Genomic DNA, 22,744 nt, shown 5'->3' with positions numbered 1-22,744 from the left:
GGGCATAAATACCCCACGGTACACTTTCATCAAAAGTGAAAAAAAAAATATGGGTGGATTAAATTTCGATATTAAATAACTGTATTCATACAGCACCATCTAGCGGTGAAGTTTGCAAATTCGAGGTAATTAGAGCGAGCGCCAAGACCATGTGATCTTTGAGATTTCAAAAAAATGTTGCCAACATGAAAAATATAATATTTTTTCCTATCTTCCTGAAAGCATGTATCGACATATCGATCGAGCCGGCTTTGTCATACCGAAGTACATGGAGATATATGAAAAGTTAAGGTCACCATCTTAAGAATTGTCAAATGCCATATAAAATTTATGTACAAGTGAACACTTTTTTATTTTATTAGGATCTATTTTAATTTCAAATCGTTTTGAACAACCCACTTTTTATCACAGAAGCCTATTTTTAAATACATGCGAAAGAGAAATACTTTCATTTTAATTTGGCATTGAACGCGGAGTAAAGTTTCAGCGCCACCTGTTTGTTGGGTTCAAAAACTCGAGGTTGTAACGGCGCATGTGTCCGATCTGAGATGACGTAATAAAAACACGTATCGACATGACGGTAGATCGAAATTCGCCATACCGAGGTAGATGGAGATATTAGAAAAGTTAAGTATACCGTCTTCATGAAAATAGCGTTTGTAATCGCGGCTGTACGCTGGATTTATAGTCTAAAATTAATCATCTTACCATCATGTAACAATTATTGCAATGCGCTGCGTTAAGTGTATCAATGCGACGTCAAATGCGCCATCGAATTATTAATAAGACCATGGTAATGATAAAAATAAACTTTATCGTAAACATATTAGTAACTTCACTATGAAAATAAACATCATTATCTTTTTTATGTGACAACATAACCACCTGAATAAACATCACCCCCAGGTTTAAAGATCCTTGCGTCTAATACATAAATGGATTTATCAAAATGTTTTTCTTAGTTGAGGGAGCACGCTGTTAGGCCAGGCCCGATACAGGAAGCGAAAGCCATCGTGTGAGGAATAACATTCTGTTCATAAAGCCCAGTGAAAAGATGGGACCAGGGTCCATGAGCGAATACTTCCACATCTTCTCCTCCATGGGTCTCCGATTCCAGAGGAACTGGTGCTGGGAACGTATAGTTGAGGTGATCTGAAACAAGAGAGAAAATAAACTATTGCAAATACATAAATCCGTACTTTGAGATTGCGCGATTTACAAAACATCACAACTTTTGAACCACATTACTCGTATTTATAAAGACCTTAATGTCCCCTCTACGACAGAAGCGAATTTCTTCAAAATGTTTGTGAAGAATATAATACGTTCCCTCTTAACGTAAAATAATGATTTAGATACTTATTTACTTCTGACTAAATTCTCAAGGACAAATATTAAAAATATTTGAATTTGTTTAATATTATTTGCTAAATTTAAATAATAAGTCTAATTGAATGTTCTTCTTTACTTTTGGTCCAAAATTTCATATTATGTTTACGTTTAATTTAGACGGTAATAATATTTAATTGTCACACAACTCTTCCATCCTGATTTTAACGACCTCACATTATATAATATTTTTTCGTGGGTAGGGTTTTTTTTCACAAAATCACTCGCAAACGAGTGGAGGCGTAAAAAAAAAGACCTTTAAATATAAAATAATGCTTGTTTTGATATGAATAGTACCTACAGTATTGTGCAAATTAATGGAATAAAATTCCTTGTAATCATAAAATAAGTTTGTTATTAATATTTTGAGTTACAGATGACGAACAATTATAAAATATTTTTTATTTATCTCTGGGCCTCGATTATGATGGGAAGATAAAGACGTCATACCTTCACCTTGACGGTATAGTTGAAGAATTGAATTGAAGAAGAATTGAAGAGTTGAATTCCCTCTACTGATTATGGAGATATAATACCGCCCCCCCCCCCTCTTCAAGTTTTGGGTAGGTACATCGAAATGAATCGACGGGAAGCGTACGTCACGTACACATATCTATATATAGCTTCAGTATGACGTCATAGTTGAAGATAAAAGTCTCCCGACCGACTACAAAAGTATAGTACCGATACCCCCACCATCAAGTTTTGATGTATGTACTTCGTTTTATACTGACGGGTCTAGAATTCCTCGATACGTTTATCTACGCATTAAAAGTGTCAAAAATGTTGTTCCACTGTGCAATTTTTCCTTTGATTATGATTTATAATTATTTTAAATAGTTTTGAGGTTGGCACTTTTTTTCTAAAATGCTATTGAAAATATGAGAGAGAAATAAGTAAGTTTTAAAGTCGAATTAAATTCCGACATAACTGTCACTTAAATAAAACGAACGCCTAGATGAGGAAATAATGTCGTTAGGTTCTGTCCTGTTAACAAATAAGAGTATCTAGGCGTCAGACACAGATTATATGCGTCAGAAAGTTACCACTCTAAAAAAAATATTCAGTAATTATATTTTTTCCATCTGTTTTACTATCTTTCCGAGTGTATGTATCGAGACGTTAAAGGAGCCGGCTTTGTAGTCGATCGGTAGATACATACAGGCGATCGTTAAGCGTACCGTCTAGGTGATTTCCAAAAGTCATGCAAAATGCATGTTCAAGCGAGCATTTTTTGCTTGAATTGGGATTTATTGGAGATTATAATCGCTTTGAAGTGAGCACTTTTTATTATAGAAGCCTATTTAAAATATAAATGAGAGCTATTTTAAATGTTAATGACGTAAGAAACGCGGATTAATTGTTTGCGGTCATTCCATTGGCTTGTTTCGATCATATGATGTGGATATGACAAGTAGGTAGAACATACCGAGGTAAGATACTACAGAAGTTAAGTATACCGTTTCGATATATACAGATGAAGATAGCGTTCATAATCGAGGCACTGATACCCTTCCTTAAATATATCAGTTATATCATTCTCAAGATTGTACTCCCGCCTAATTTTATCATTTGTACACCCGTCATTCATTGCTTTTCCATACTTCTTCCTCTGCCAATTCCATTCCGTTTCTCTACCATACACATGTGTTGGAACCAGAACCTCATTAAAACGTTCTAAGGTTGTTTTTTTTTAAATTACTTACGTGTATCGTCTTTGGATAGGTTATACCTTCCACCCTTTTCAGGCTTGTAGCTGGGACCGTTGGCATACGCCAGAGTCGTGTAGGGAAGCCCATCTAATCCTACTCCTCCGAACCCCAGGATGTCTGAGCCTCTTTTGGCGTATCCAGCATATGACATGGTGTGGGCGTGGTCAGCGGTCACCACCACGAGGGTGTCCTTGTCGAGGATGGACAAAGCAGACTTGATGGCCTCGGAGAACTGAATGGTTTCATCGAGAGCCTTCCTGGCCAGGTTGTCATGATGGGCGTGGTCTATTCTCCCTCCTGAAATATTGTCGAAGTATTGAGTTAGAAGTAAGAAACAATGATCATCATAATCATATCCCTACCCACACCTAATGGTGCATAGGGCAATACACTGGAAAAACAAATGCCGGGTACCTTGATCATCTGTTGCGTGAAGGTAAGGTGATCAGTCTTTCGCTTTAGGTACCAGTCTAAGGACAGTGAAATATTGCAGTGACAATTTTTTTAAATTTTTTTTTATTTAGATAACAAATATTAGTATACAATTATTTTATTAATTAAATAGATATATTTATATTAACGTTTCCCATTACGTAAAAGAATAAACAATTCTTGTGTACATAATGGGGAGTGACGTCTTACAATAGTTTATTCCTTTTATTTTAAATTATTAATATTTTTAAGATAACATAAACAAATTTTTAAAAATCATAAACTAAATCAAACTAAATTAAAAACTAAATTTTTAATCAGTGCTACACAAAAAATAATTATAAATGAAACTTTTCACTCCCTTTTTGTTGTATGCCTGACTGCATTTTTTTTATTATTACTATTTTTAGGATAACATATAAATTACCAAATAATAAACGGTGTTTTTAATCAGCACTCACTAAAAAGAATTATAAACGTAAATTTTTTACTTCTTTCTTAAATAATAATTATGTTGTATTCCTAACTGCGCTTTTTATTTTCTTTGTTCTTTCATTAAAGTAAAATATTCCTCTGTACATTGACCCTACCAGGAACCGAAACCAGAACCTCAACTATGGTAGCGGAATGGAAGAGACCGACCCTCTAGATTTCCTCATTCAGGATTTCTGTCTAAGAGTAGTCATTGAGTCAAGAAAAACCCATCCAGGGTTCAGGTTGCATTTCACATACATAATTGTATTCTTCATCCCCCCGGACACAGAAATCGGTAAGAAACGATAGTAAAGCCGAAATGATGCAATATCCCTTTCTTTACTGCGTTTAAAATATACTTTATAATTTTTTATATATAACTTTTTTAATAAATATTTTAATTATAAAATAAAAAAGCAACAAAAAAAAATAAACATACATATGTGTCTCGGACTCACAGACCAAAGTTCTGTGGTTCGAATCCCACTTCACCCCAACTTAATTCCATTTTCTAATAGTGAGTTATTTACAACTCGTTGAAAATAGCCCTCAAAAATTAATTATTTGAGTAAATCATAAGAACGCAAATATTTCTTTAAAAAAATATATATATATGTATAAATCAAAAATAAAAAAAACAATAGGAACTATTTGTACTGGTTTACAATACTTTAAATTTATTTCAACAGAGAGCGAAAACATTTTTGAGAAGGGAATATAGAAGTCTAGGCATTTACAGGGCTTATGACCTGTCGTTGACTGGTTTATGTGGCCACTTTACACACTGCGTAACATTCATAATTCTGCCCATGTTTGAACATCCACATTTTCTCAACTCTTCCATCTGTTGACTTTTGTGAAGTAAAAGAGCTGAAACCTTTATCACGTGGCGTGGGTGAGATTCATCCGGCTGAACTAAAACATATATTAGGCAACGCTTGAAAATAATTTTCCAATTTTTATACTTTTTCTTTTACCAAGTAGTTAATTCAAAAAAATCGAATATGAACAACTCCCTAGGGAGGAAATCCAGCCAGCCTGCAAGCATTTGGACGTACCCAAACATTGTTGTACAATACTTTAGCTTAAGCAGTAAGTATTTAAACTTTTTTAACCCTACATTTTTAAAAACATTTAAATAGAAAAACGGACATTCGTAGGGATAATTAAAACTGCAGATTTAACCGCTTCATAATGTAAATAAAAGGTTTATAAAAAATATAAGAATGTTACATAGACGACAAATATTTTATTGTAGAATTCGACACTGTTTTTAAAGCTTGATCTAAAAATTTTCTCAAGATTAAATTCAAAATTTAAAAAAAAAAGTTAATTTAATGTAAAAAATATATTATGCCTCTATAGAATTAAACAAAAACAAAGGAAATGTATGTACTGTGCGTTCAAATATTAAATGGCTTGTATTAAGGTGTTAGTGCTTATCGGTGAACCAAGTTAACAAACATAGTTTAACTTCCATTACTAAACGTAGAAGCATTTCTGATCTGTCTTTCCACTTTCCACATTTCAAACAATTTTATCGATAGTTCATATCTCTTAGAGCGTATTTCAATTAATTGTCCCGTAAAGTCAACACGACAAGTTCATTTTTTTATAATTTATTGCTCAAAAAAAATTATGTTGAAAACTTGTTTATTTATCGTAGCTGCTCCAAATTTAATTTAATTCGTCCCCATTAAGATATATTTAATACAAAATTTTGTGACTTTAAAAAAAAACTTTTTGAAACACTATAAAATAAAACATTTGTCAGTGTGTGATAAGTTTATGTTCCTTTAATTATGTTTATTTTATTATAATATAAAATTGTTGAATTGGTCAACTATATTATGGAAATCTCTCTCCTCCACTCCTCCACTCTATTTCCTCATCCCTTAACCTTCTTAAGAGCTTTTTTTTTCTCATATCTTATGTATTATATTATTTTTCTCTTTACTGTGTAACGTGTTCTCTCATTATATTTCTGAAAAACTTAACTGGATGTATGTACTATTTTTTATATTTTGTAATCTTATAAAATAACTGTTGTTTTTCCTTAATAAATAAAAATAAAAATAAAATAAAAACATATTTATGTGATTACGCACACTCCAATTTTTCATATGAGAACCTTCTGTCACTCACACATAAATAAAGGCCATTAATATTTAAATGCACGGAATTTAGTTTGAAAATATGTAGGCAAGAGGAAATACGCATAAATTTGCATAAGTGTTTAGAGTCGATTATTGTAATGGTATCTACGCAGGTCTACCAATGAGCAAAATGACTCGCCTATAGTCTGTTTTAAATGCTGTGGCGAGACTTATTTTTAGGATCTCTAAGTTTAGTCATTTAACTCTGCTACTTTAAGAATTACAATGCGTCCGTTTTGCCCCGACGGTGGAATACAAACTTTGTTGTATTATGAATAAGTCACTGCACAACTCTGCTCCGGAACATCTACGGGAACTTTTCATTCCAGATGAACTAGCTGACAGACGTCTTACGCTTAGATCAGCGACGTCTGCGTCGAGAAGAAAATAGTATGCCTCTACGCAAACAGCGCACTAAATTCGGTAAACGCGCATTTGCAGTCGCATGTTCTATGACATGGAATGCTCTCCCAGCAGAGGTGCAAAACTGCGAGAGTGATGCGATGTTAAGAAAAAAAAATTAAAACCCACTTGTTTACTAAATCATTTCAATAAATCCGTAGCATGTGATAACAAAACAAGAACCACGAGAACCAGTATAAAAAATAATAATATCATGAAAATTAAAAGAATATAATATAGTGCTTTATATTAATTTGTAAACAATTATCATGTATTAAAATGTAATTGCCTAGCTTGGAATAGGATATGTACCCTTATTAACATAAAATTGGATACATGATAAAATGTTTATATTAATATATAAATCAAAGAAAATTTTTAATGTATAATATTAAGTATTAATTTAAGTAATCAATAATGCAACAAAATAACGGTTTAAACGATATAAACAATATAACGAAACATAAAAATACATATATTAAGCAAAAATAAGGAAAAGTATGACAGGGGAAAAAGCAAAAAGGGATACAATAGATTAGTTTATTTAATAAATTAAAAAGTTAAAATTGAATTTATTTATTTATAATCACTCTGTAAAGCGCTCTTCAGGTATTATATTACGAAAATGGCGTTTTAGATAATAAGTTATCCAAAATAATATTAACAATAACGTATTGCTTTTAATTTACCTTCGACAAAAAGGAAAAATCCTCTTTCCTCCTTTGACAGCATTTGTATGGCCACGGTTGTCATCTCCGCTAAGGTTGGGTGCTTCGCTGCATCAGATTCCAAATGATACTGCATGTGGTCCGCGTCGAATAGTCCCAGGATGGCGTCCGCCATCTGTGAAGCGCCCAGCAAAGTATTTCGGTCAGTGACGTAGGCGGAGGAAATGCCCCTAGCCGACTTTTCCTTTTGCCACACAGATGTCAGGTCCACCCCGTCGCGCCGAACGCCTGGTTCGCCGTCCTTGTCGACAGTTGTATTGGGGAAGAAGTTTTTCCGGCCGCCACCCAAAATCACCTAAAAGGGAAAATTATATCATTTGAAATATTTTCTATTTATTTTTTCTACTTGATATTTGAAGCATAAACTAATAAAACAAAAGCGCACCACTATGATCAACGTCACTGGTTCATATGAACCAACCAATGAAATGAGAGCTATGAAGGATATCCGGTTGGTTAAAAAAATCATAACGCTGATAATACGTCACATATTTAAAAAAAAATTGGTTTAGTTTAATAGTCTATTAACAAATAAAAAAATTAAAATAAAACGAAACTTCCTCATTCCATTCGCTATTAAAAAGGTTAAAAAAATCACATACGGATATTTGGGATCGTATTTCCGAGCTAGACAACAATGCATCAAGACACCAGATCATCAATCGAAATGGGTTGATATTGTCGCTGGAGTACCTCAAGGTGGAGTTTTATCACCATTACTATTTTCCCTATTTATCAATCCGTTAGCAGAATGTCTCAATTGTTCATATCATCTCTATGCAGATGACTTACAACTATATCTTCATTGGAGATCCTGAAAAAACTAGCGAAGCGATTGAATCAATGTCTAATAAACTAAATTGAGTGTCAACATGGACAAAAGAGTATGGTTTACTTATAAACCCATCTAAAACACAAATTATGTTTGCGGGTAGTCAAAGATTGCTTAGTAAGCTGAACGTATCTCGCCAGCATAGAACGTGAACATCTACATATGCTGGCGAGCTCATATTAATGAATTAAGCAGCAAAATATTTTTTAGTCTACACTCACTTAGAAAGTTGCAAAAATTCTTACCCTTTAATACTAAATGCACTCTTGTACAAACATTACTACTTCCCATTCTAGATTACGCTGATGTTTCAATGACTGATTTAAGCTGTGAGCAACTCGATAAACTTGAACGACTTCAGAATACATGCATAAGGTACATTTTTAGTCTTAGGAAATATGACCACATTTCTGATTATCGCAGGCAACTGAAATGGCTCAAAGTTACACAGTGGAGAGACTATCACCCCCTCTCACTTCTGTTCAATGTACTTTATAATCCTAACGCTTCTATATGCCTGCGTGAAAAATTTCAACGCTTATCAGTTCATGGTTTACCTCTTCGTTCTAGTTCTCAAGGCACTCTCTTAATACCCTTCCACAATTTCTCTTTCTTCTCTAACTCATATAGTGTCCATGCGGCTTGACTGTGGAATCATCTTTCATCCACCATCAAAGATGTTACTACATATTATCTGATTAAATCACGACTGAAGAAACATCTCCTTTCTCTTCCTTAATCTCTCCTCCTTTCCTCTTTTACCTTTTTTCCCTTTTCCCATTGAGTAATAGTTTTGATTTAAGGTCATTTATAAACAAATACGTTTATTTTTATATATCTTTAGCTTTTTAATCTTTATTTTCTATTGAATATGTTATGTAACTTGAATTATAAAAATAAAACAATAATTTCATTGGTTGGTTGGAAGAAATTGCCATTTGGCAATAAGCCCGCCAATGTACAAATAACATTATGTACAAAAAGTTAAATAAATAAAAATTTATCAAACACAAACAACAAACAAAATAGTCACGCCGCGCCGGTAACCAGGTTTTTCTTGGCCTTCATCGTTTTCTGCATCCATCAACATTTGCGTCATAAATCCTTTCAGACATTCTTCCGCTGTCCATTCGCTCTACATGTCCAAACGTCTTTCTTGATTTTGTCGATAATGCTCGTCTCAGAATTTAACGTAGGTGCAAACACTTATCAAGATAAAACTCGAAACTTAAAATATTTTTTTCAATATTGTGATGATTTGCTAACATAAATATTAATACCTTCAGCTTTGTTTCATAGTCACGTTTAAAGTAAGCAATTGTAAGCATTTTCCAATTAACTGCACGCGTTAGTCATAACTCATTTAATTTATTTGCTACAGTCGAGTCGACTCAATTCCGCTTCCATTGTATATTTGCATGCCATACAAGTCCCGACCGAGTCTTAAGTATTTTTAGCTCTATGTATTTATTATGATGCTACGCCGAACCTGAACTCATATTTGAAACGTAAGACTGATCGTCTTGTTTAATGCGATAACAGTAGATTACATCCAGAGCGCTGTGGTGTACTAACATACTACGTAACCCGGATAGCAGGAATCGGAAAGTGATAGTAAAAGGCCGTTTACACGTATTGTTTTGTCCCAGGACTCGATCATTGTCCACGGTAAACAGCAAATTGTAGGACAAAAAAATAACATTTATAAACCCGCATTTTAAATGTTAATTTGTTACAATTAAAGGGATCCCCAAGGGGAAAGTTTAAATTGTACTCACGAGCTAAACGTATAAGTGGAGAGTTCTGGGCATAGTTCGTACGTTTGCATACATATCTCGCTTTCTCTACATTCATACATCTTCACACGCACGCGCGACAACTTTTCCGACTCTTCACAAGCCCGTCTTCAAGTATTTGTTGGATTTGGTCATTCCATGTCTTTCTCGGTCTATTTTTCTATTTCTGCATCCATCCACATTCGCATTGTAAATATTTTTGGCCGTTTTTTCGCTGTCCATTCGCTCCACATGTCCAAAGGAACGCAGAGCTCCTTTCTTGATTTTGTCGATAATGCTGATCTCAGCCTTACATAATGTACGGATCTCAACATTTGTGTATCTATCGTACATAGTCTTACCACATATTTGCCCGAGAGATCGCATTTCAACAGTATTCCTTGTTTTTCATCCCAGACTTTCATCCCTGTTTTTCCAAGGCCATACTTTGCTCCCATACATCAGGGTCGGGATTAGGACTCCACTATGAACTGCTTCTTTTGCCTCTTGCGACAAACATTTATTTGCCAAGGTTGATTTAAGTGCACCGTTCACTCTGTTCCCAGCACTCACCCACCTTTCAATATAATTCTAAATCATAAAAAAGTAAAAGTGTTTTACTTGTTTAACTGTTTATGCTATGATACATCGCCTCTGTTACTTCGATACGTTTTTTATTTAAACCCTTTATTTATTGTTAATTTGCTGCATACCTATGTTATAATTTCTTATTTAATTTTTCTTTACTATGTCCTTATTTTCTGCTGATTTTATTTCATATATCTATATTTTTTATACTGTGTTCAGGTGTTTTGATTTATTACAATTGTTTTTTAATATTATTTTATACTTTGTTAAAGGCGTAAGCTGTTGAAATAAATAAATACTATATTCATTTATTTGTATGCTAACATATTTTTTTTTTATGTAATAGACAGTTTTATTTTATTGTTGTATTTTTGTTTTTGTTGGTGAGTAACCCAAACTGCCTAATAGAGTCAGCTAACTTCCTTCGTTCTAAGACATACTTTTTTTCAGTTATTTTTTGCAAAAATCAAATAAAAATGTAATAGATAAATACAATTGGGGGTCTTGGCCTTTTGTGGTAAAAACATGTACATAATATTAAGTTATTTTATGTGATGTCACCTTGAAATTCTTCCCAACGTCTCCTTGCACGAGCTGCTTAGCAAGATCAGGACAAAGATTGGGATCTGCTCCATCCTTGATGATGTCGCTATCAGCTTCCCAATCTCTTTCAGACGTGTGCCCGTAGGACCCCGAGGGGGAAGCGTGTGTCACCCTGGTCGTTGTCACAATTCCTAGAAAAATGTTTAGTGCAGTTAACTTTTTAATCAATAAGCGGTGTTGCAAAAATAATGTTAGGCGAGTAAAAATTATTCTTATTTAAAATTGTACAATTAAAAGCACTGTATTTAGTTTATTTTACTCGTGTTCTTATGATTTACCTAAATATTTAGATTTTAGGGGCCATTTTGAATGAGTTGTAAATAACTCTTTTTTATAAAACGGAAATCCAGTTGGGGTAGAGTGGGGTTTGAATCTCGGACCTCTGATCCGTGAGTCCGCAACACAAGTCACCAGTAGCAAGCCGCGATTAATTTTATAGGTAATCTACAAAAAATGTTAATTAATTTGTACCTACATTTAAGTACATAATATGCGAGTAATATAATTATAATTTATTATTTTTCAGTGGTTCTGTGAAACTCTACTCAAACAACAATTATTATTAACTACGCGACATACTATACACGGAACACGGAATTAGTACACTAATTACAGGGTAACTTGATCATAATTTTTACATGAAGGTAAGATGATCAGTCTAGGCCCGAGACTGTGAAATATTATAGTGTGAAATCCCCCTTTATAATAAATATTTCATATCAACTATATCGGGAATCGAACCCGAGACCTCTTAAATAGAAGGCAAACGCGCTGACCATTACACTACGAGATCGAGGTAATAAAAACAGATGTAAAATTTATAATTTTACTATAAATATAATAAATATACATAGGTTAAATAAAACGAATTTAAATATAATGTAATAAAAGATATATGAATTGAAGTAGTTTATGAACTACAAAAATTCTAAAACCTCATTTAATTAAATCGGGTTGTGGTCCTGTGGCTAGTGTCTCGGACTCACGGACCAAAGGTCCGTGGTTCGAATCCCACTTGACCCCAACTCGATTCCATTTTCTAATAGTGAGTTATTTACAAATCGTTGAAAATGGCCCTCAAAATGAAATATTTGGGTACATCATAAGAACGCAAATATTTATTTTTCTCTAAAAAAAAATATTTTTTTTGCATGATTTTATTATATGATGCATTGAAATAATACTTAAACTCATATGATTATCAGGACATTATGCTTATATTTCAACCCCTGCATTAACTTCTTATATAAGACTAGCGAACCCGACAGGCATTTTCCTGCAAGAACGTTTGCTTACCTGCTATTTGCTGGTTCAGAAAACGTTTTTTCGATTTTCGAATTTCTGACAAACTATATACTAAGTGACATTTGACATTGAGTTTGACATTTAAGTATTTTAGTATAGTCATTGTGTGATTAGCTGTTGCCCAAACCATTTTTTTTTTAATAGTGCAATATCACCAGCTACCTACAGAGTTCAATTCAAATACACACAAAAAAAACATCACAATCAGTCCAGCCGTTTAAGAGGAGTTCAGTGACATACACACGCACATAAGAATTATAAATATATACAAAGATAAAAATATCCGTAGTTTTCCACCAGTCTGCCGTTTCGGTCACTACGAAACCGGTCACTGGTAAAAATTATAAATAAAAGTGGAATAAAACTAAATACAGTATTTTTATTATAACATTGAATTAAAATGCAGTTCCACCAATAAATATCAGGGGAAAAACTCAAACCCTTATTTAAAACATAAAAGTTTATTAAGAAAAAATCATTTTTTTAACCCAATCAACAGGCTTATACAAACCCTAATAGATTGGAATTAAAGATAAATAATATAATGAATTAACTTAACCTAAACAATCTTAGAATCTATTTAAATGTATAAAAGGTATAGGTATGGCATTATCTAGGCAGACATGGCATGGGTGGTGCATATGCCAATATATTAAACCCTCTTAAAATAGTACAAAGATTAATTATTTAAGTCATTTTAAAGAAACCCTTAACATTCAATACGGAAAGTATATATAAAATATTTAAGGTTCATACAGTAGACACTCTTTATAAAATAAATTCTATTATCCAAAATATAAAAAAGAAAAAATAAAGGAATTTGAAATGAATAAGTCACTTCTGAGTATTAATGGTAATAATATTTAAATTCCGAAATTCCATAGAAGTCATGGTCAAAATAGCTTTGTATTCAAAGGTGTAAAAAATTATAATAATCTTCCTAATGAACTAAAAACTATTAAAAATAATATATCAATAACTAAATTTAAAGTTAATCTAAAGAAATTTTTTGAACTCGTGTAAAAACAACATTAAATTTCAATTAGTATGAATGTATTACTGTTTTATGTTTTTTCTTTATATATCCTATTTTTCTTTTCATGTACTCGTATTTAAAATTATATAAACTCTTATAAATAAACAACTAAAACAGTGTAAGTCACTCTCCAAGCACAAGAGTTAGTTCCTTTTTTTGTAGAGTTACAGTGATAACATTGACTAGTTGTGTAAAAGTAGATATGTTTAGAATTTTACAAAAACATGTACTTTTTATGAAATTTATGAATGAAAAATAAATTTAAAAAAAGCGTGTCATCTCAAGTCAGGAATGATAACATCGCTTGCTTCTTGAATGCTTACTGCTGAATCTTAGTTGAAGTACTCATATAAAATAATAAAGTACGCATTTATGTGTGTATAAATGTATGTATCGATATGTGAGGTCATTAAGAGTACATTAGAAAAGAAACAATAAGTTTAACGTAGATAAAGTTTTAAGAAAAACTTTATAGTTTTTCTAGGTAGCAGAACCAGTGTTTCCGTAAACATCTAGAGCTTGTTGTCAACATTTGATGCATGTACCACGGATGGTCGTACCTGTGGCTTTGCCGGCCTTCTGCGCCCAGCTCGCGATGGAGTGCACGTGGTTCTCAGGGTCGGCTGATGCTGCACAGTCCTTCCTCGTCACTGCTCCAGTGACCCCGATGGTTCCGTAGTTGGCCTTCACGCCTCCCAAGTACGCTGTGGACGTGCAGGCGGAGTCGGCTACCTGCTTGTCTAAGCAGTAGGTCTGCAAGGAAGAATAAAATCGTCACTTTCTTTGCCTGTCTCGCGATCAGTGGTGCATAGGGAACTGCATCGGTATATGAATACCAGCGACGTCGATCATTTTTTTGTTGCATGAAAGTGATATGAATAGTCTTACGCTTCGGGCGACGGCCTAGTGAGGCTGTTGTCTGATAAGAAATGGAAATCATACAATATTGGCATTATAAAACGCCGTCCAGTTATTTAAGTACATTTTTTATTAGAAATAATCTAGTTAAAACGTCAAAACGTTGTGATATCGATTTGCCCTCAGGATCCTCTGATTTGACCACCCTCGGATTTTTTTTTATGAAGGATCTTCATGGAAAAGGTGAACACCAGCAAACCAAAGAAATTGCCGAAATAACACCCGAAGTCAACAAAAATAGAATGTAGAATATGCCTCAAAGATAATTATTTATTAGGTTTACAAACAAAGAAAAATAATATACAATGTACAGAAAAAAAAAGAATAGAAAAAATACTACTTATTTTTTATCAAAAAAAAAAATATTTAAATAAAATGAACAATATAAATTGTTAAAATTAAATCATTGTAAAAATTCTTTTCTTAACTCTTTTTGTTTTACATTTTTTTTTTGCACCACAACAGGCCAGGAGGCCTAATTACAGTGGTGAATTACATTACAGAGCACCCAGGCTTGAGAAAAATCACATTTTTAATTTTTGTGTTCTCACCGGGAATCGAACCCGGAACCTTACGTGCGTGAGTCAAGCGTCTTGACCACTACAACACGGAAGCCGCCTCTTAAAGGACTGTGGTAAATAATTCCTTTGCGCGCGGTGTTGTAACATCGTGTTACCACTAGTAAAATATGGAAAAATTCTAAAGTTTAAACATTTGAAAGAAAAAAAACATAAAGACATTCTTTTTAATAAATCTTTATTCATAATTTATGCAAAAAAACATATAATTTAGCCCTGTTATTGAAATATAAATTAAAAATCACAAATACGCCACTCATATTACGTGCGTGCGTCCCCCATAACTGTCATCAATCGGCTGAAGACTGAATCTGTTTTAAACAACACCCGCCACAGAATAGCGTCTCTGTCTTCCTTGTTATGATTTTTATCTTCGTGGTCTCTCTTGTATAAGGTATCTGAATAGATGTGTTGCTAAATTAGCGGACTCATTCTTCGCGTAGCATGGATAAATATTTTTCGTATTAACACTTAGCGTAGTTATACAAATTATACTTTGCAAATCGGGTGTGAAAATGTCAATTTTAAGATTACAGAAAATACGAACTCATTATTCAAAAAAATAAGAGAGATATATCAAATCTTGTATCCTATGTCGACTAATGTGACATCACAGCCACACAAAAGTTAACATGTAAAATAAATCTTATAAACGCACGTACAGAAATAAAAAAGAATAAAAAAGACACTATTAAATTATTGTAAAAAAATATGGATTAATATAAAACTAATAAAAATATTAAATAAAATATGTATTGAATGTAAGTTACCAAATTAAATTATTGCGGAAATGAATATATTTATAAAAAATATTTTGTATCACTTAAACTTTAACAATCCAGCGTCAAAAATGTCAATCTCTACGTTTTCAATGCTGTTGTATAATCTGCATATTCTTGATATTGGATTAAAGACGGACACAATATTCTCAAACGGATATATATAGAATGTTTTTAAGTTCCATTAGGAACAATAATATAGCATTTTAGCCACAGGTGGTGACCACAGAGTGACATTATATTTCAAACAAATCGTCAAAAACATTTTTTTCTTCCTTTATTAGGGCCTACTACTAAAACTTGATAACATCGGCCATAATTAAAAACAATTAAATCAACCAATAGAATTTAAATTATAAAATAGTGTTCCATTAAAAGTTTTTTAAAAAATATCAACCTGGAACATTAAACGCACTCTATACTTAATTTCTTTTAATGGTGCTATTTTGAAAAATTTGTATGGTTTCCTTACTTTTATCAGATTACAGACTTAACCCTTGAAATCGACTAGCCACTCACATGAGGAGGTTAAATGCAAAACCGCTACTGACCATGATCACAATTCATGGGAAGATCAACAATATCAATAGCCAAATGACTATTTCTTTCAAGTTCAACTTAAAATTAAAAGTATATTCGTTACCTGTTATACCACGTGGAAGTTGGTCTGACCAAAAACAGTAATTCTGCACAATGGCGGTTTTTCATTTAACCCACTCATATATCATATTTTCATATTCTTTTGGCACACTTTCCCGGCTCGGATGTCCATAGATTCCAAACTAATTACTTTTTAAAATAAAAAATAATTTACTTGCTTTCAAAGCTCAATATACAAAGTGAATCGGGTTGTGGTCCCGTAGCTAATGTCTCGGACTTACGGCTCAAAAATCCGTGGTTCGAATCCCCCTCTACCCCAACCTGATTCCCATTTTCTAAGAGTGAGTTTTTTTAAATAACTCGTTGAAAATGGCCCTCAAAATTAAAAATTTGGAACCCTAAATAATCCCCTTTTATTTACAGTATTTTGAGTTGGTACAAATGTTTGCAGACAAAATACACGAATTCGCCCCCTAGGGAGTTACCAAAACCAACAAATAACAACAGAGATGTTAAAAAATGAAATCCAGTCTTCGTCTACAAACGTTTGGACAAACACGAAATATCGTCGATCTAACCATCCTCCCCAAGAAGAAGTATGGATATTGAAAAATGTTTTCAGGCGTTGCCTAGTAGGTGAACAAATTCAGTCAGATATTATCTCAAACAGTTTCAAGTCATAAAAATCAAAAGATGGAACAATTTAAAAAATATTGATGTTTTAAACATAGGACAAATTGTGAATGTGGTTTTATTTATTTTATTATTTCATAGTGAGTGACCACTTTAACTAACAAATGACAGGTCACAAGCCCCGTAGATGCCTAGACTTTCTTTAATTCTCTAAAGAGCTCTTCATCTCTGCTGTTATTTACTACCCTTCTTGTTTTTAAAAATATTGTGTGTTAATTTTTTTTTCAGGAAGGTTTCAAAATGTGTCCCATTTAATTATTGAATCTCTGCCTGGTTGTTGACTTTCAGGTCATTGTAAAGTTTTAGTACTTTGTTCAGCAGCTGAAATTATTTTCTTTGTTTGGATTTGTTTTAGTTTTTTATTATTTTTATTTTATTTTATTTTATTTATTTGGATAACCAACAGCTTTAATTATCCTTTCACAAGTAGCATCACAGTAAGTTAAAAAAGATTCCCGAATATAAAATGAATAGTAATTTAATGTAAATCCAAAAGAAAAGAAAAAATACTACGATTTTTTTCGAAAGCAAATGCCGTACGTCATTAAGATTATTTGCAAATAAATCTATGTTTAATGATTTATTTATTACAAAAAAATATGAATTTTGCCTATAATTAGATGAAACAAGAGGTAGTTGTCTGTCTAGTGTTGTATATTATGTAAATAAATATGCAATTTGGAGAAAAAAATATGAACTAATTCACATCGAAGTGTTCTAGTTAATTAACCTTGAACATGCCCTAGTTATTTTGCTGCAAAATATGGAACCAAATGACGCAGAACACAGTTGTTGATTTAATTTGTTCGTCCAGAAAAATCTCGCCAAAACGTCACGAATTCAGCGAATCTAATGAGGCATAATTTTGTTGGTCGAGAAAAACTGTGAGATTGACCATGGTCAATATATTATGACAACCAAAGTCTTTTGTGAATAGATTGTTGCCAGTTACAACGATGAGCGGAAATAAACGTCTCCAATTATATTACGATGGACCAAGTTGAGCGTGAAACTCGTTTACGTGGGTCCGAAAAAAGCACAAGATCTTGTCCAAGATTTGACCCAATGAATGTTGTGTGGTGGTTGGGTAAAATCTGTGGTCATATTGTCAAATTCAAATAAATTATGTTATTAGAAGCGAACTTAGAAATCTATTGAAGGAGTTATTGAGATATTTGTGAAAAAAAATGAAAAATTAATTGTGAGATTTCTAATTGAATGTAGTTATGCAGGAAGCAGCCAGTCTACAATTTTGAAAAAATGATATTTTAGTGGTATCGGGTGCAGAAAGGTCAATTCTCTACTCTGCTAAAAACAGCAAGGCCGCTTTCATACATAAAACTGCAATAATCACCTTCTGAAAATAGCGTCGATCACAAAAGCGGCATTTCTCAATTTGTAGAAAACACCCACTGCACTAAAAAAATCTTACGGTACTTTAAAAAGCATTAAAACGTGGTCAAATACTTAATTAGATTCTTGTTTGAAATACTAAATACTAATGCATTCGTTGTTTATCATTTGTCAAAAGTCAAAAACTGTTGTGTAGATTCGATTATTCACCCTTTTCACAAAAGTGCTATTATCTCAGTTTCATTTTTCTATGACTGGCTGTTTTCTGCATAACTACGTTCAATTATGCTTCACTGACTCAATGGAGAATGTTAAGTTTGCGGTGTCATGTAGTATAATTGAAATCTGTTTTGCAAGATTTAGAGACGGTTTTGAATTAAGATATTATTTGGGTAGGAGGGTATGCATAGTTTATTTTAGGATCAATAACTAATTGTACCATTTTTGGTGGGGATGTCTTAGTTTACTTCTAATACCCTCAAATAAGAACCAAGATCTGCGCGTGCATCTCACGCCTGTGATAGTGTTAACCTTTTTCATGGCAATATATCCTATAGGACACATATCGTCGGGTTTCTGGTACAAGTTGGTAACAACAAATTTTTGAAAAGTTGCGATGTTTTCCATCTTCATAAACGGCATAAAATAATTTTTATTTATAAAGTAAATAAAAAAATTATCTTTTGTTAATTTAAGATTTTTTAATTATTATTATTATTATATATATTTTTTTTTTCAACAAAAAACATTTACAAAATATTTTTAAATTAAATTCCCGATGAGTTGCATACATACAACTCGTCAGCAAGTTCTTATAAATTACATTGATTTACACTTAACTTTCATTAACAATAATTTTACTTGAAAAACATTACATATTACATTATGAAAAATTAAAAACTATCACTAATACAAAAAACTTTTTTCTAATAACCATAATTTGAGCAAACGTCTCACTCCTGTATTTAACTAAGTATTTTTAATATTGTTTGGTAACATGTTAAATATTTTAGGTATACTGTATTGCAGTGTCCTTTTGCCATATTTATTGCAATATCTAGGAACAGCTAGCTTTTCCATACTAGTAAACCTGGAGTTGTAATCATGTACCAACTTGTGTTTATACTCGGAGTGCGACGCATGCCGACAAATTAATTTGTACCGAAGTAGAGCCCTAACAGATAATTTATTTACAGATTTATACATCACTGATATTGACATATTGTGTTTCTGGCGGTATACATCTTTATGAAGTAGCAATTTGAGCGGTATACATCTTTATGTAGTAGCAATTTGATCATTGATTAAAGGAATAACCCGCCAAGCCAATATTTTGAGGCTTGTCAGCAGGTGGGATAAAGGGGATATGGAAGAAGGTCACCAAGGACACCACGAGGTCACGAAGGTCACCAAGGTCAACAAGGACACCACAACACCCAGACCAATTGAGAAAAAAATCTTTCTTTGATTTTTTTCTTGCAACTGGCGGGAATCGAACCCGCGACGCCAGTTTCTCGATTGGCCGTCTAATCAACTGCTCCACGGCGCCTGTCATTATTATATTCTTTATAGTATTCAGCTGACAGTTGATTTAGGAGAAGCATTACTACATTTAACTTTAAAAGTACAATATCTCACAACTAGTAAAATGTAGATACCATCTTGCGCTGGAAACTATATTCATCATTATTAACCGTAATATCACAATGCATAATAAACTTTGATTAAAATTCTAAAAAATGGATTCTGAAGCCTTTTCAACCATCGAACGTGTAAAAAAAAATAATTTTCTTTTTCTTAAGATCAAAGTTAATTGCCAACGCGTATTGTTGTTGCTTGCTATATAATTTATCGTTTGCGCTCGCTTTTCTTTTCTTGAATAACTGATTTTCAACAAGGCTTTTATTCAAATTCTTAGTGGGGGTCAGTGCTATGCAAGCTCCTGACGTCACAGGGACCTGTGGAGATCTATTGTGACGGGTCCCCGTGTTCTGGCCTCCTAAGCCCTGGTCTATAAAACTCGCCTGGCTACTGTGTGAAAGGCGAGTGCTTACATTTTGCTAAATCTCCCCCTCCAAACCTAGAGATCCGTAAAGCATCGGACTATTAGGTAGAGGTGAAGCTCTATAACATCCCCAGGTTTAACCAGTGGTCTCCAGAGGATGAGGCCCCTTTTACGATGAAAGCATCACATTCAAATATAATGTGTTTAGGTGTTTCCTCATCTGCCCTGCAGAACCTACATCTAGAAGTTTCGGAAAAGTTAATTCTAGCAAGGTGTTTGTTCAATCTGCGGTGCCCTGTAAGAGCTCTAGTGATAACCCTTGATTTCTGCTTAAGTCAAAAGCAAAACTTTGCGAGTACCATTTTTCAACAAGGTTCACGATCCATGTTATTTGAGAAATCTGACGTTGATGACCACAGAACAATAAACTGTCAGTTGTCGCGTCATCACAAGAAATCTTGTTCTGTCAACTGTAAAACTGCCCTTAATCTATCATGAAGCTGAAATCATCTACGTACTGCGCATGCATCCCACAATTTTTAATTTCAATGTGGTCCAAGATTTGACACGAGAATTATTGTTCAAGAAACAAACTGCATAAGATCTTGTATTGTTTTCTGATCTGTCTCCCACGAGCTTTACTTTGAAGCAGGAGCGTGCCGTATCTACTTAAATATCGCTTCATGGTATCTTTAGTTATTATTTTCAGCAATAAAAAGACAAGACGTAAGATTTATCAGGTAGGTAATGTTAAGTTGATTTATTTGTGGAAACAAACAACTCTACAACAATAAACAATGCATACAAAGTAACAACAAGTAACTAAACCATTAGGGTCTTTATTATTATTTTTATTTTTAAATAAAAAAAAACGCTATCGTTACCATTAACGATATTCATATTTTTTTCGGGCGACGTCGGATACATTTTATACAAAGGTTTAAAATATGCATGCTTTGAATTACCCGAAAACGAGACTTTTCACGTCCAAAAAACTTGTACGTAATGTTTATTAGAAGCCCAGTCGGCGGTCGTAACGCGTGACGTCAAAATGACGCGACGCCGACTGCGGCCGTTTTGTATATGCTCATTTTTAAATGCGAAAATTATAAATGATAACTCATTTTGAAAAAAATGATAGTTGTATCATTAGAATTGTAAAAATTCGCTCTAAATATATATTACATTTTTAACGTAATTCCCGACTAATGAAAATACCCTATTGCGGGTTTCACAGAGAAACAATAATAAAAATAAACATAACACACAGTTTGACTAGTTATCTTCGACTATCTATAAAGAAAAACAGATAACTGTGTACGAATGAATGAACATTTAAAGTATCTTCGTCGGTAACCTATAATTGAACACGTTTAGAAGAAAAAAAATGACGCGTATTCAGCTTTTCGTAGAGAAAACTTAATTTTACTTTGGTGATAAAATTGAATATAAATGATAACTTCCCATTGTAATCGGGGCCATGGGCTGGTATTCCAAACGCTTTCGCGGCCGGATTATCTCGTGTATTTTGTATGTTAAGTTGTTTAGTGGATTTTGCATATTGGTTTGATTGGTGTCTTGATCAAAATATGGGTACGTCTCGAAACCAGTAGACATAGAAAAGTCGGTAAGTTGTAAGTCAGTAAACATTTAGTAAAATGTTTGACTACAAAGTTAATGCTTTAAATATTAGTAAAAATATTATTTTTTGACCCATTTCACCTTGATGTTTGCAAGTTGTAATGTTTGACGTGAAAAAAAATGCAATTAGAATTTACGATCTTTACTACACATATTGAATGTGAAGAATTAATTTTTTTAATAGTTTTACTTATAATAACTCTCGGAACCCCGAGGTTCCGCAGAACACATTTTCGGAATTGATGTAATACAATTGAAGACAATTGAAGATATCTCTGTTAACTTTCTACTGTAATACGGGGTCTGGAGTCAAAGGAAATAGAATAGGAATGGAAAGGGATTAAAAAATAAGGAAAGAAGAATAGGAAACGAAGTAAGGTAATCAGTCTTACGTATCAGGTGCCAGTTCAGCAAAAACTAATATTTGAGACGCCCCTTCTTTATTTACATTTAAGTCAAGATTAAAATTTCACTATCTAAATATTTAAATTGTTCCTTTATCCTTCTTCTTTCTTCCCATCCCCTCTCCACTCTTCATAGTATAGTGTAAATTTTTTTTTATAATAATTTATTTTTGTAAATCTTTGCCTTTAATTTTTGTATAAAATTGTATGATTCAATATGTCCATGTATTTATAGTTTTCTTATATGTTTATTTATTGTATATGTATATGTAATATAAAGTGTCAAACAAATAAAAACTAAATACTATTGTGGAATGTCACCTTAAAAATAAATATTTCAC

At 32.9% G+C, this 22,744-nt stretch overlaps 1 protein-coding gene across 1 annotated transcript in view; it reads right to left on the bottom strand.

Moving 5' to 3' along the window:
* Nucleotides 1-368: 368 nt before the first annotated feature.
* Nucleotides 369-22,744, bottom strand: part of LOC148274590 (membrane-bound alkaline phosphatase-like) — a 66,063-nt gene continuing 43,687 nt past the window's right edge. The window contains exons 3-7 of the mRNA XM_088236912.1: nucleotides 13,993-14,185; nucleotides 11,050-11,222; nucleotides 7,255-7,588; nucleotides 3,096-3,398; nucleotides 369-1,152 (exon numbers count right to left, since the gene is read on the bottom strand). Coding sequence (XP_088093038.1) covers nucleotides 959-1,152; nucleotides 3,096-3,398; nucleotides 7,255-7,588; nucleotides 11,050-11,222; nucleotides 13,993-14,185 — 1,197 coding nt within the window. The 3' untranslated portion in view covers nucleotides 369-958. The remainder of the gene's footprint in view (nucleotides 1,153-3,095; nucleotides 3,399-7,254; nucleotides 7,589-11,049; nucleotides 11,223-13,992; nucleotides 14,186-22,744) is intronic.

Source organism: Micrasema longulum, unplaced genomic scaffold (assembly GCF_059751315.1).
Source record: "Micrasema longulum isolate JH-2025_06_02 unplaced genomic scaffold, ASM5975131v1 h1tg001618l, whole genome shotgun sequence".
NCBI lineage: Eukaryota > Metazoa > Arthropoda > Insecta > Trichoptera > Brachycentridae > Micrasema > Micrasema longulum.
The sequence above is the reverse complement of the archived record's forward strand: the minus strand, read 5'-3'. Positions and strand labels throughout refer to the sequence as shown.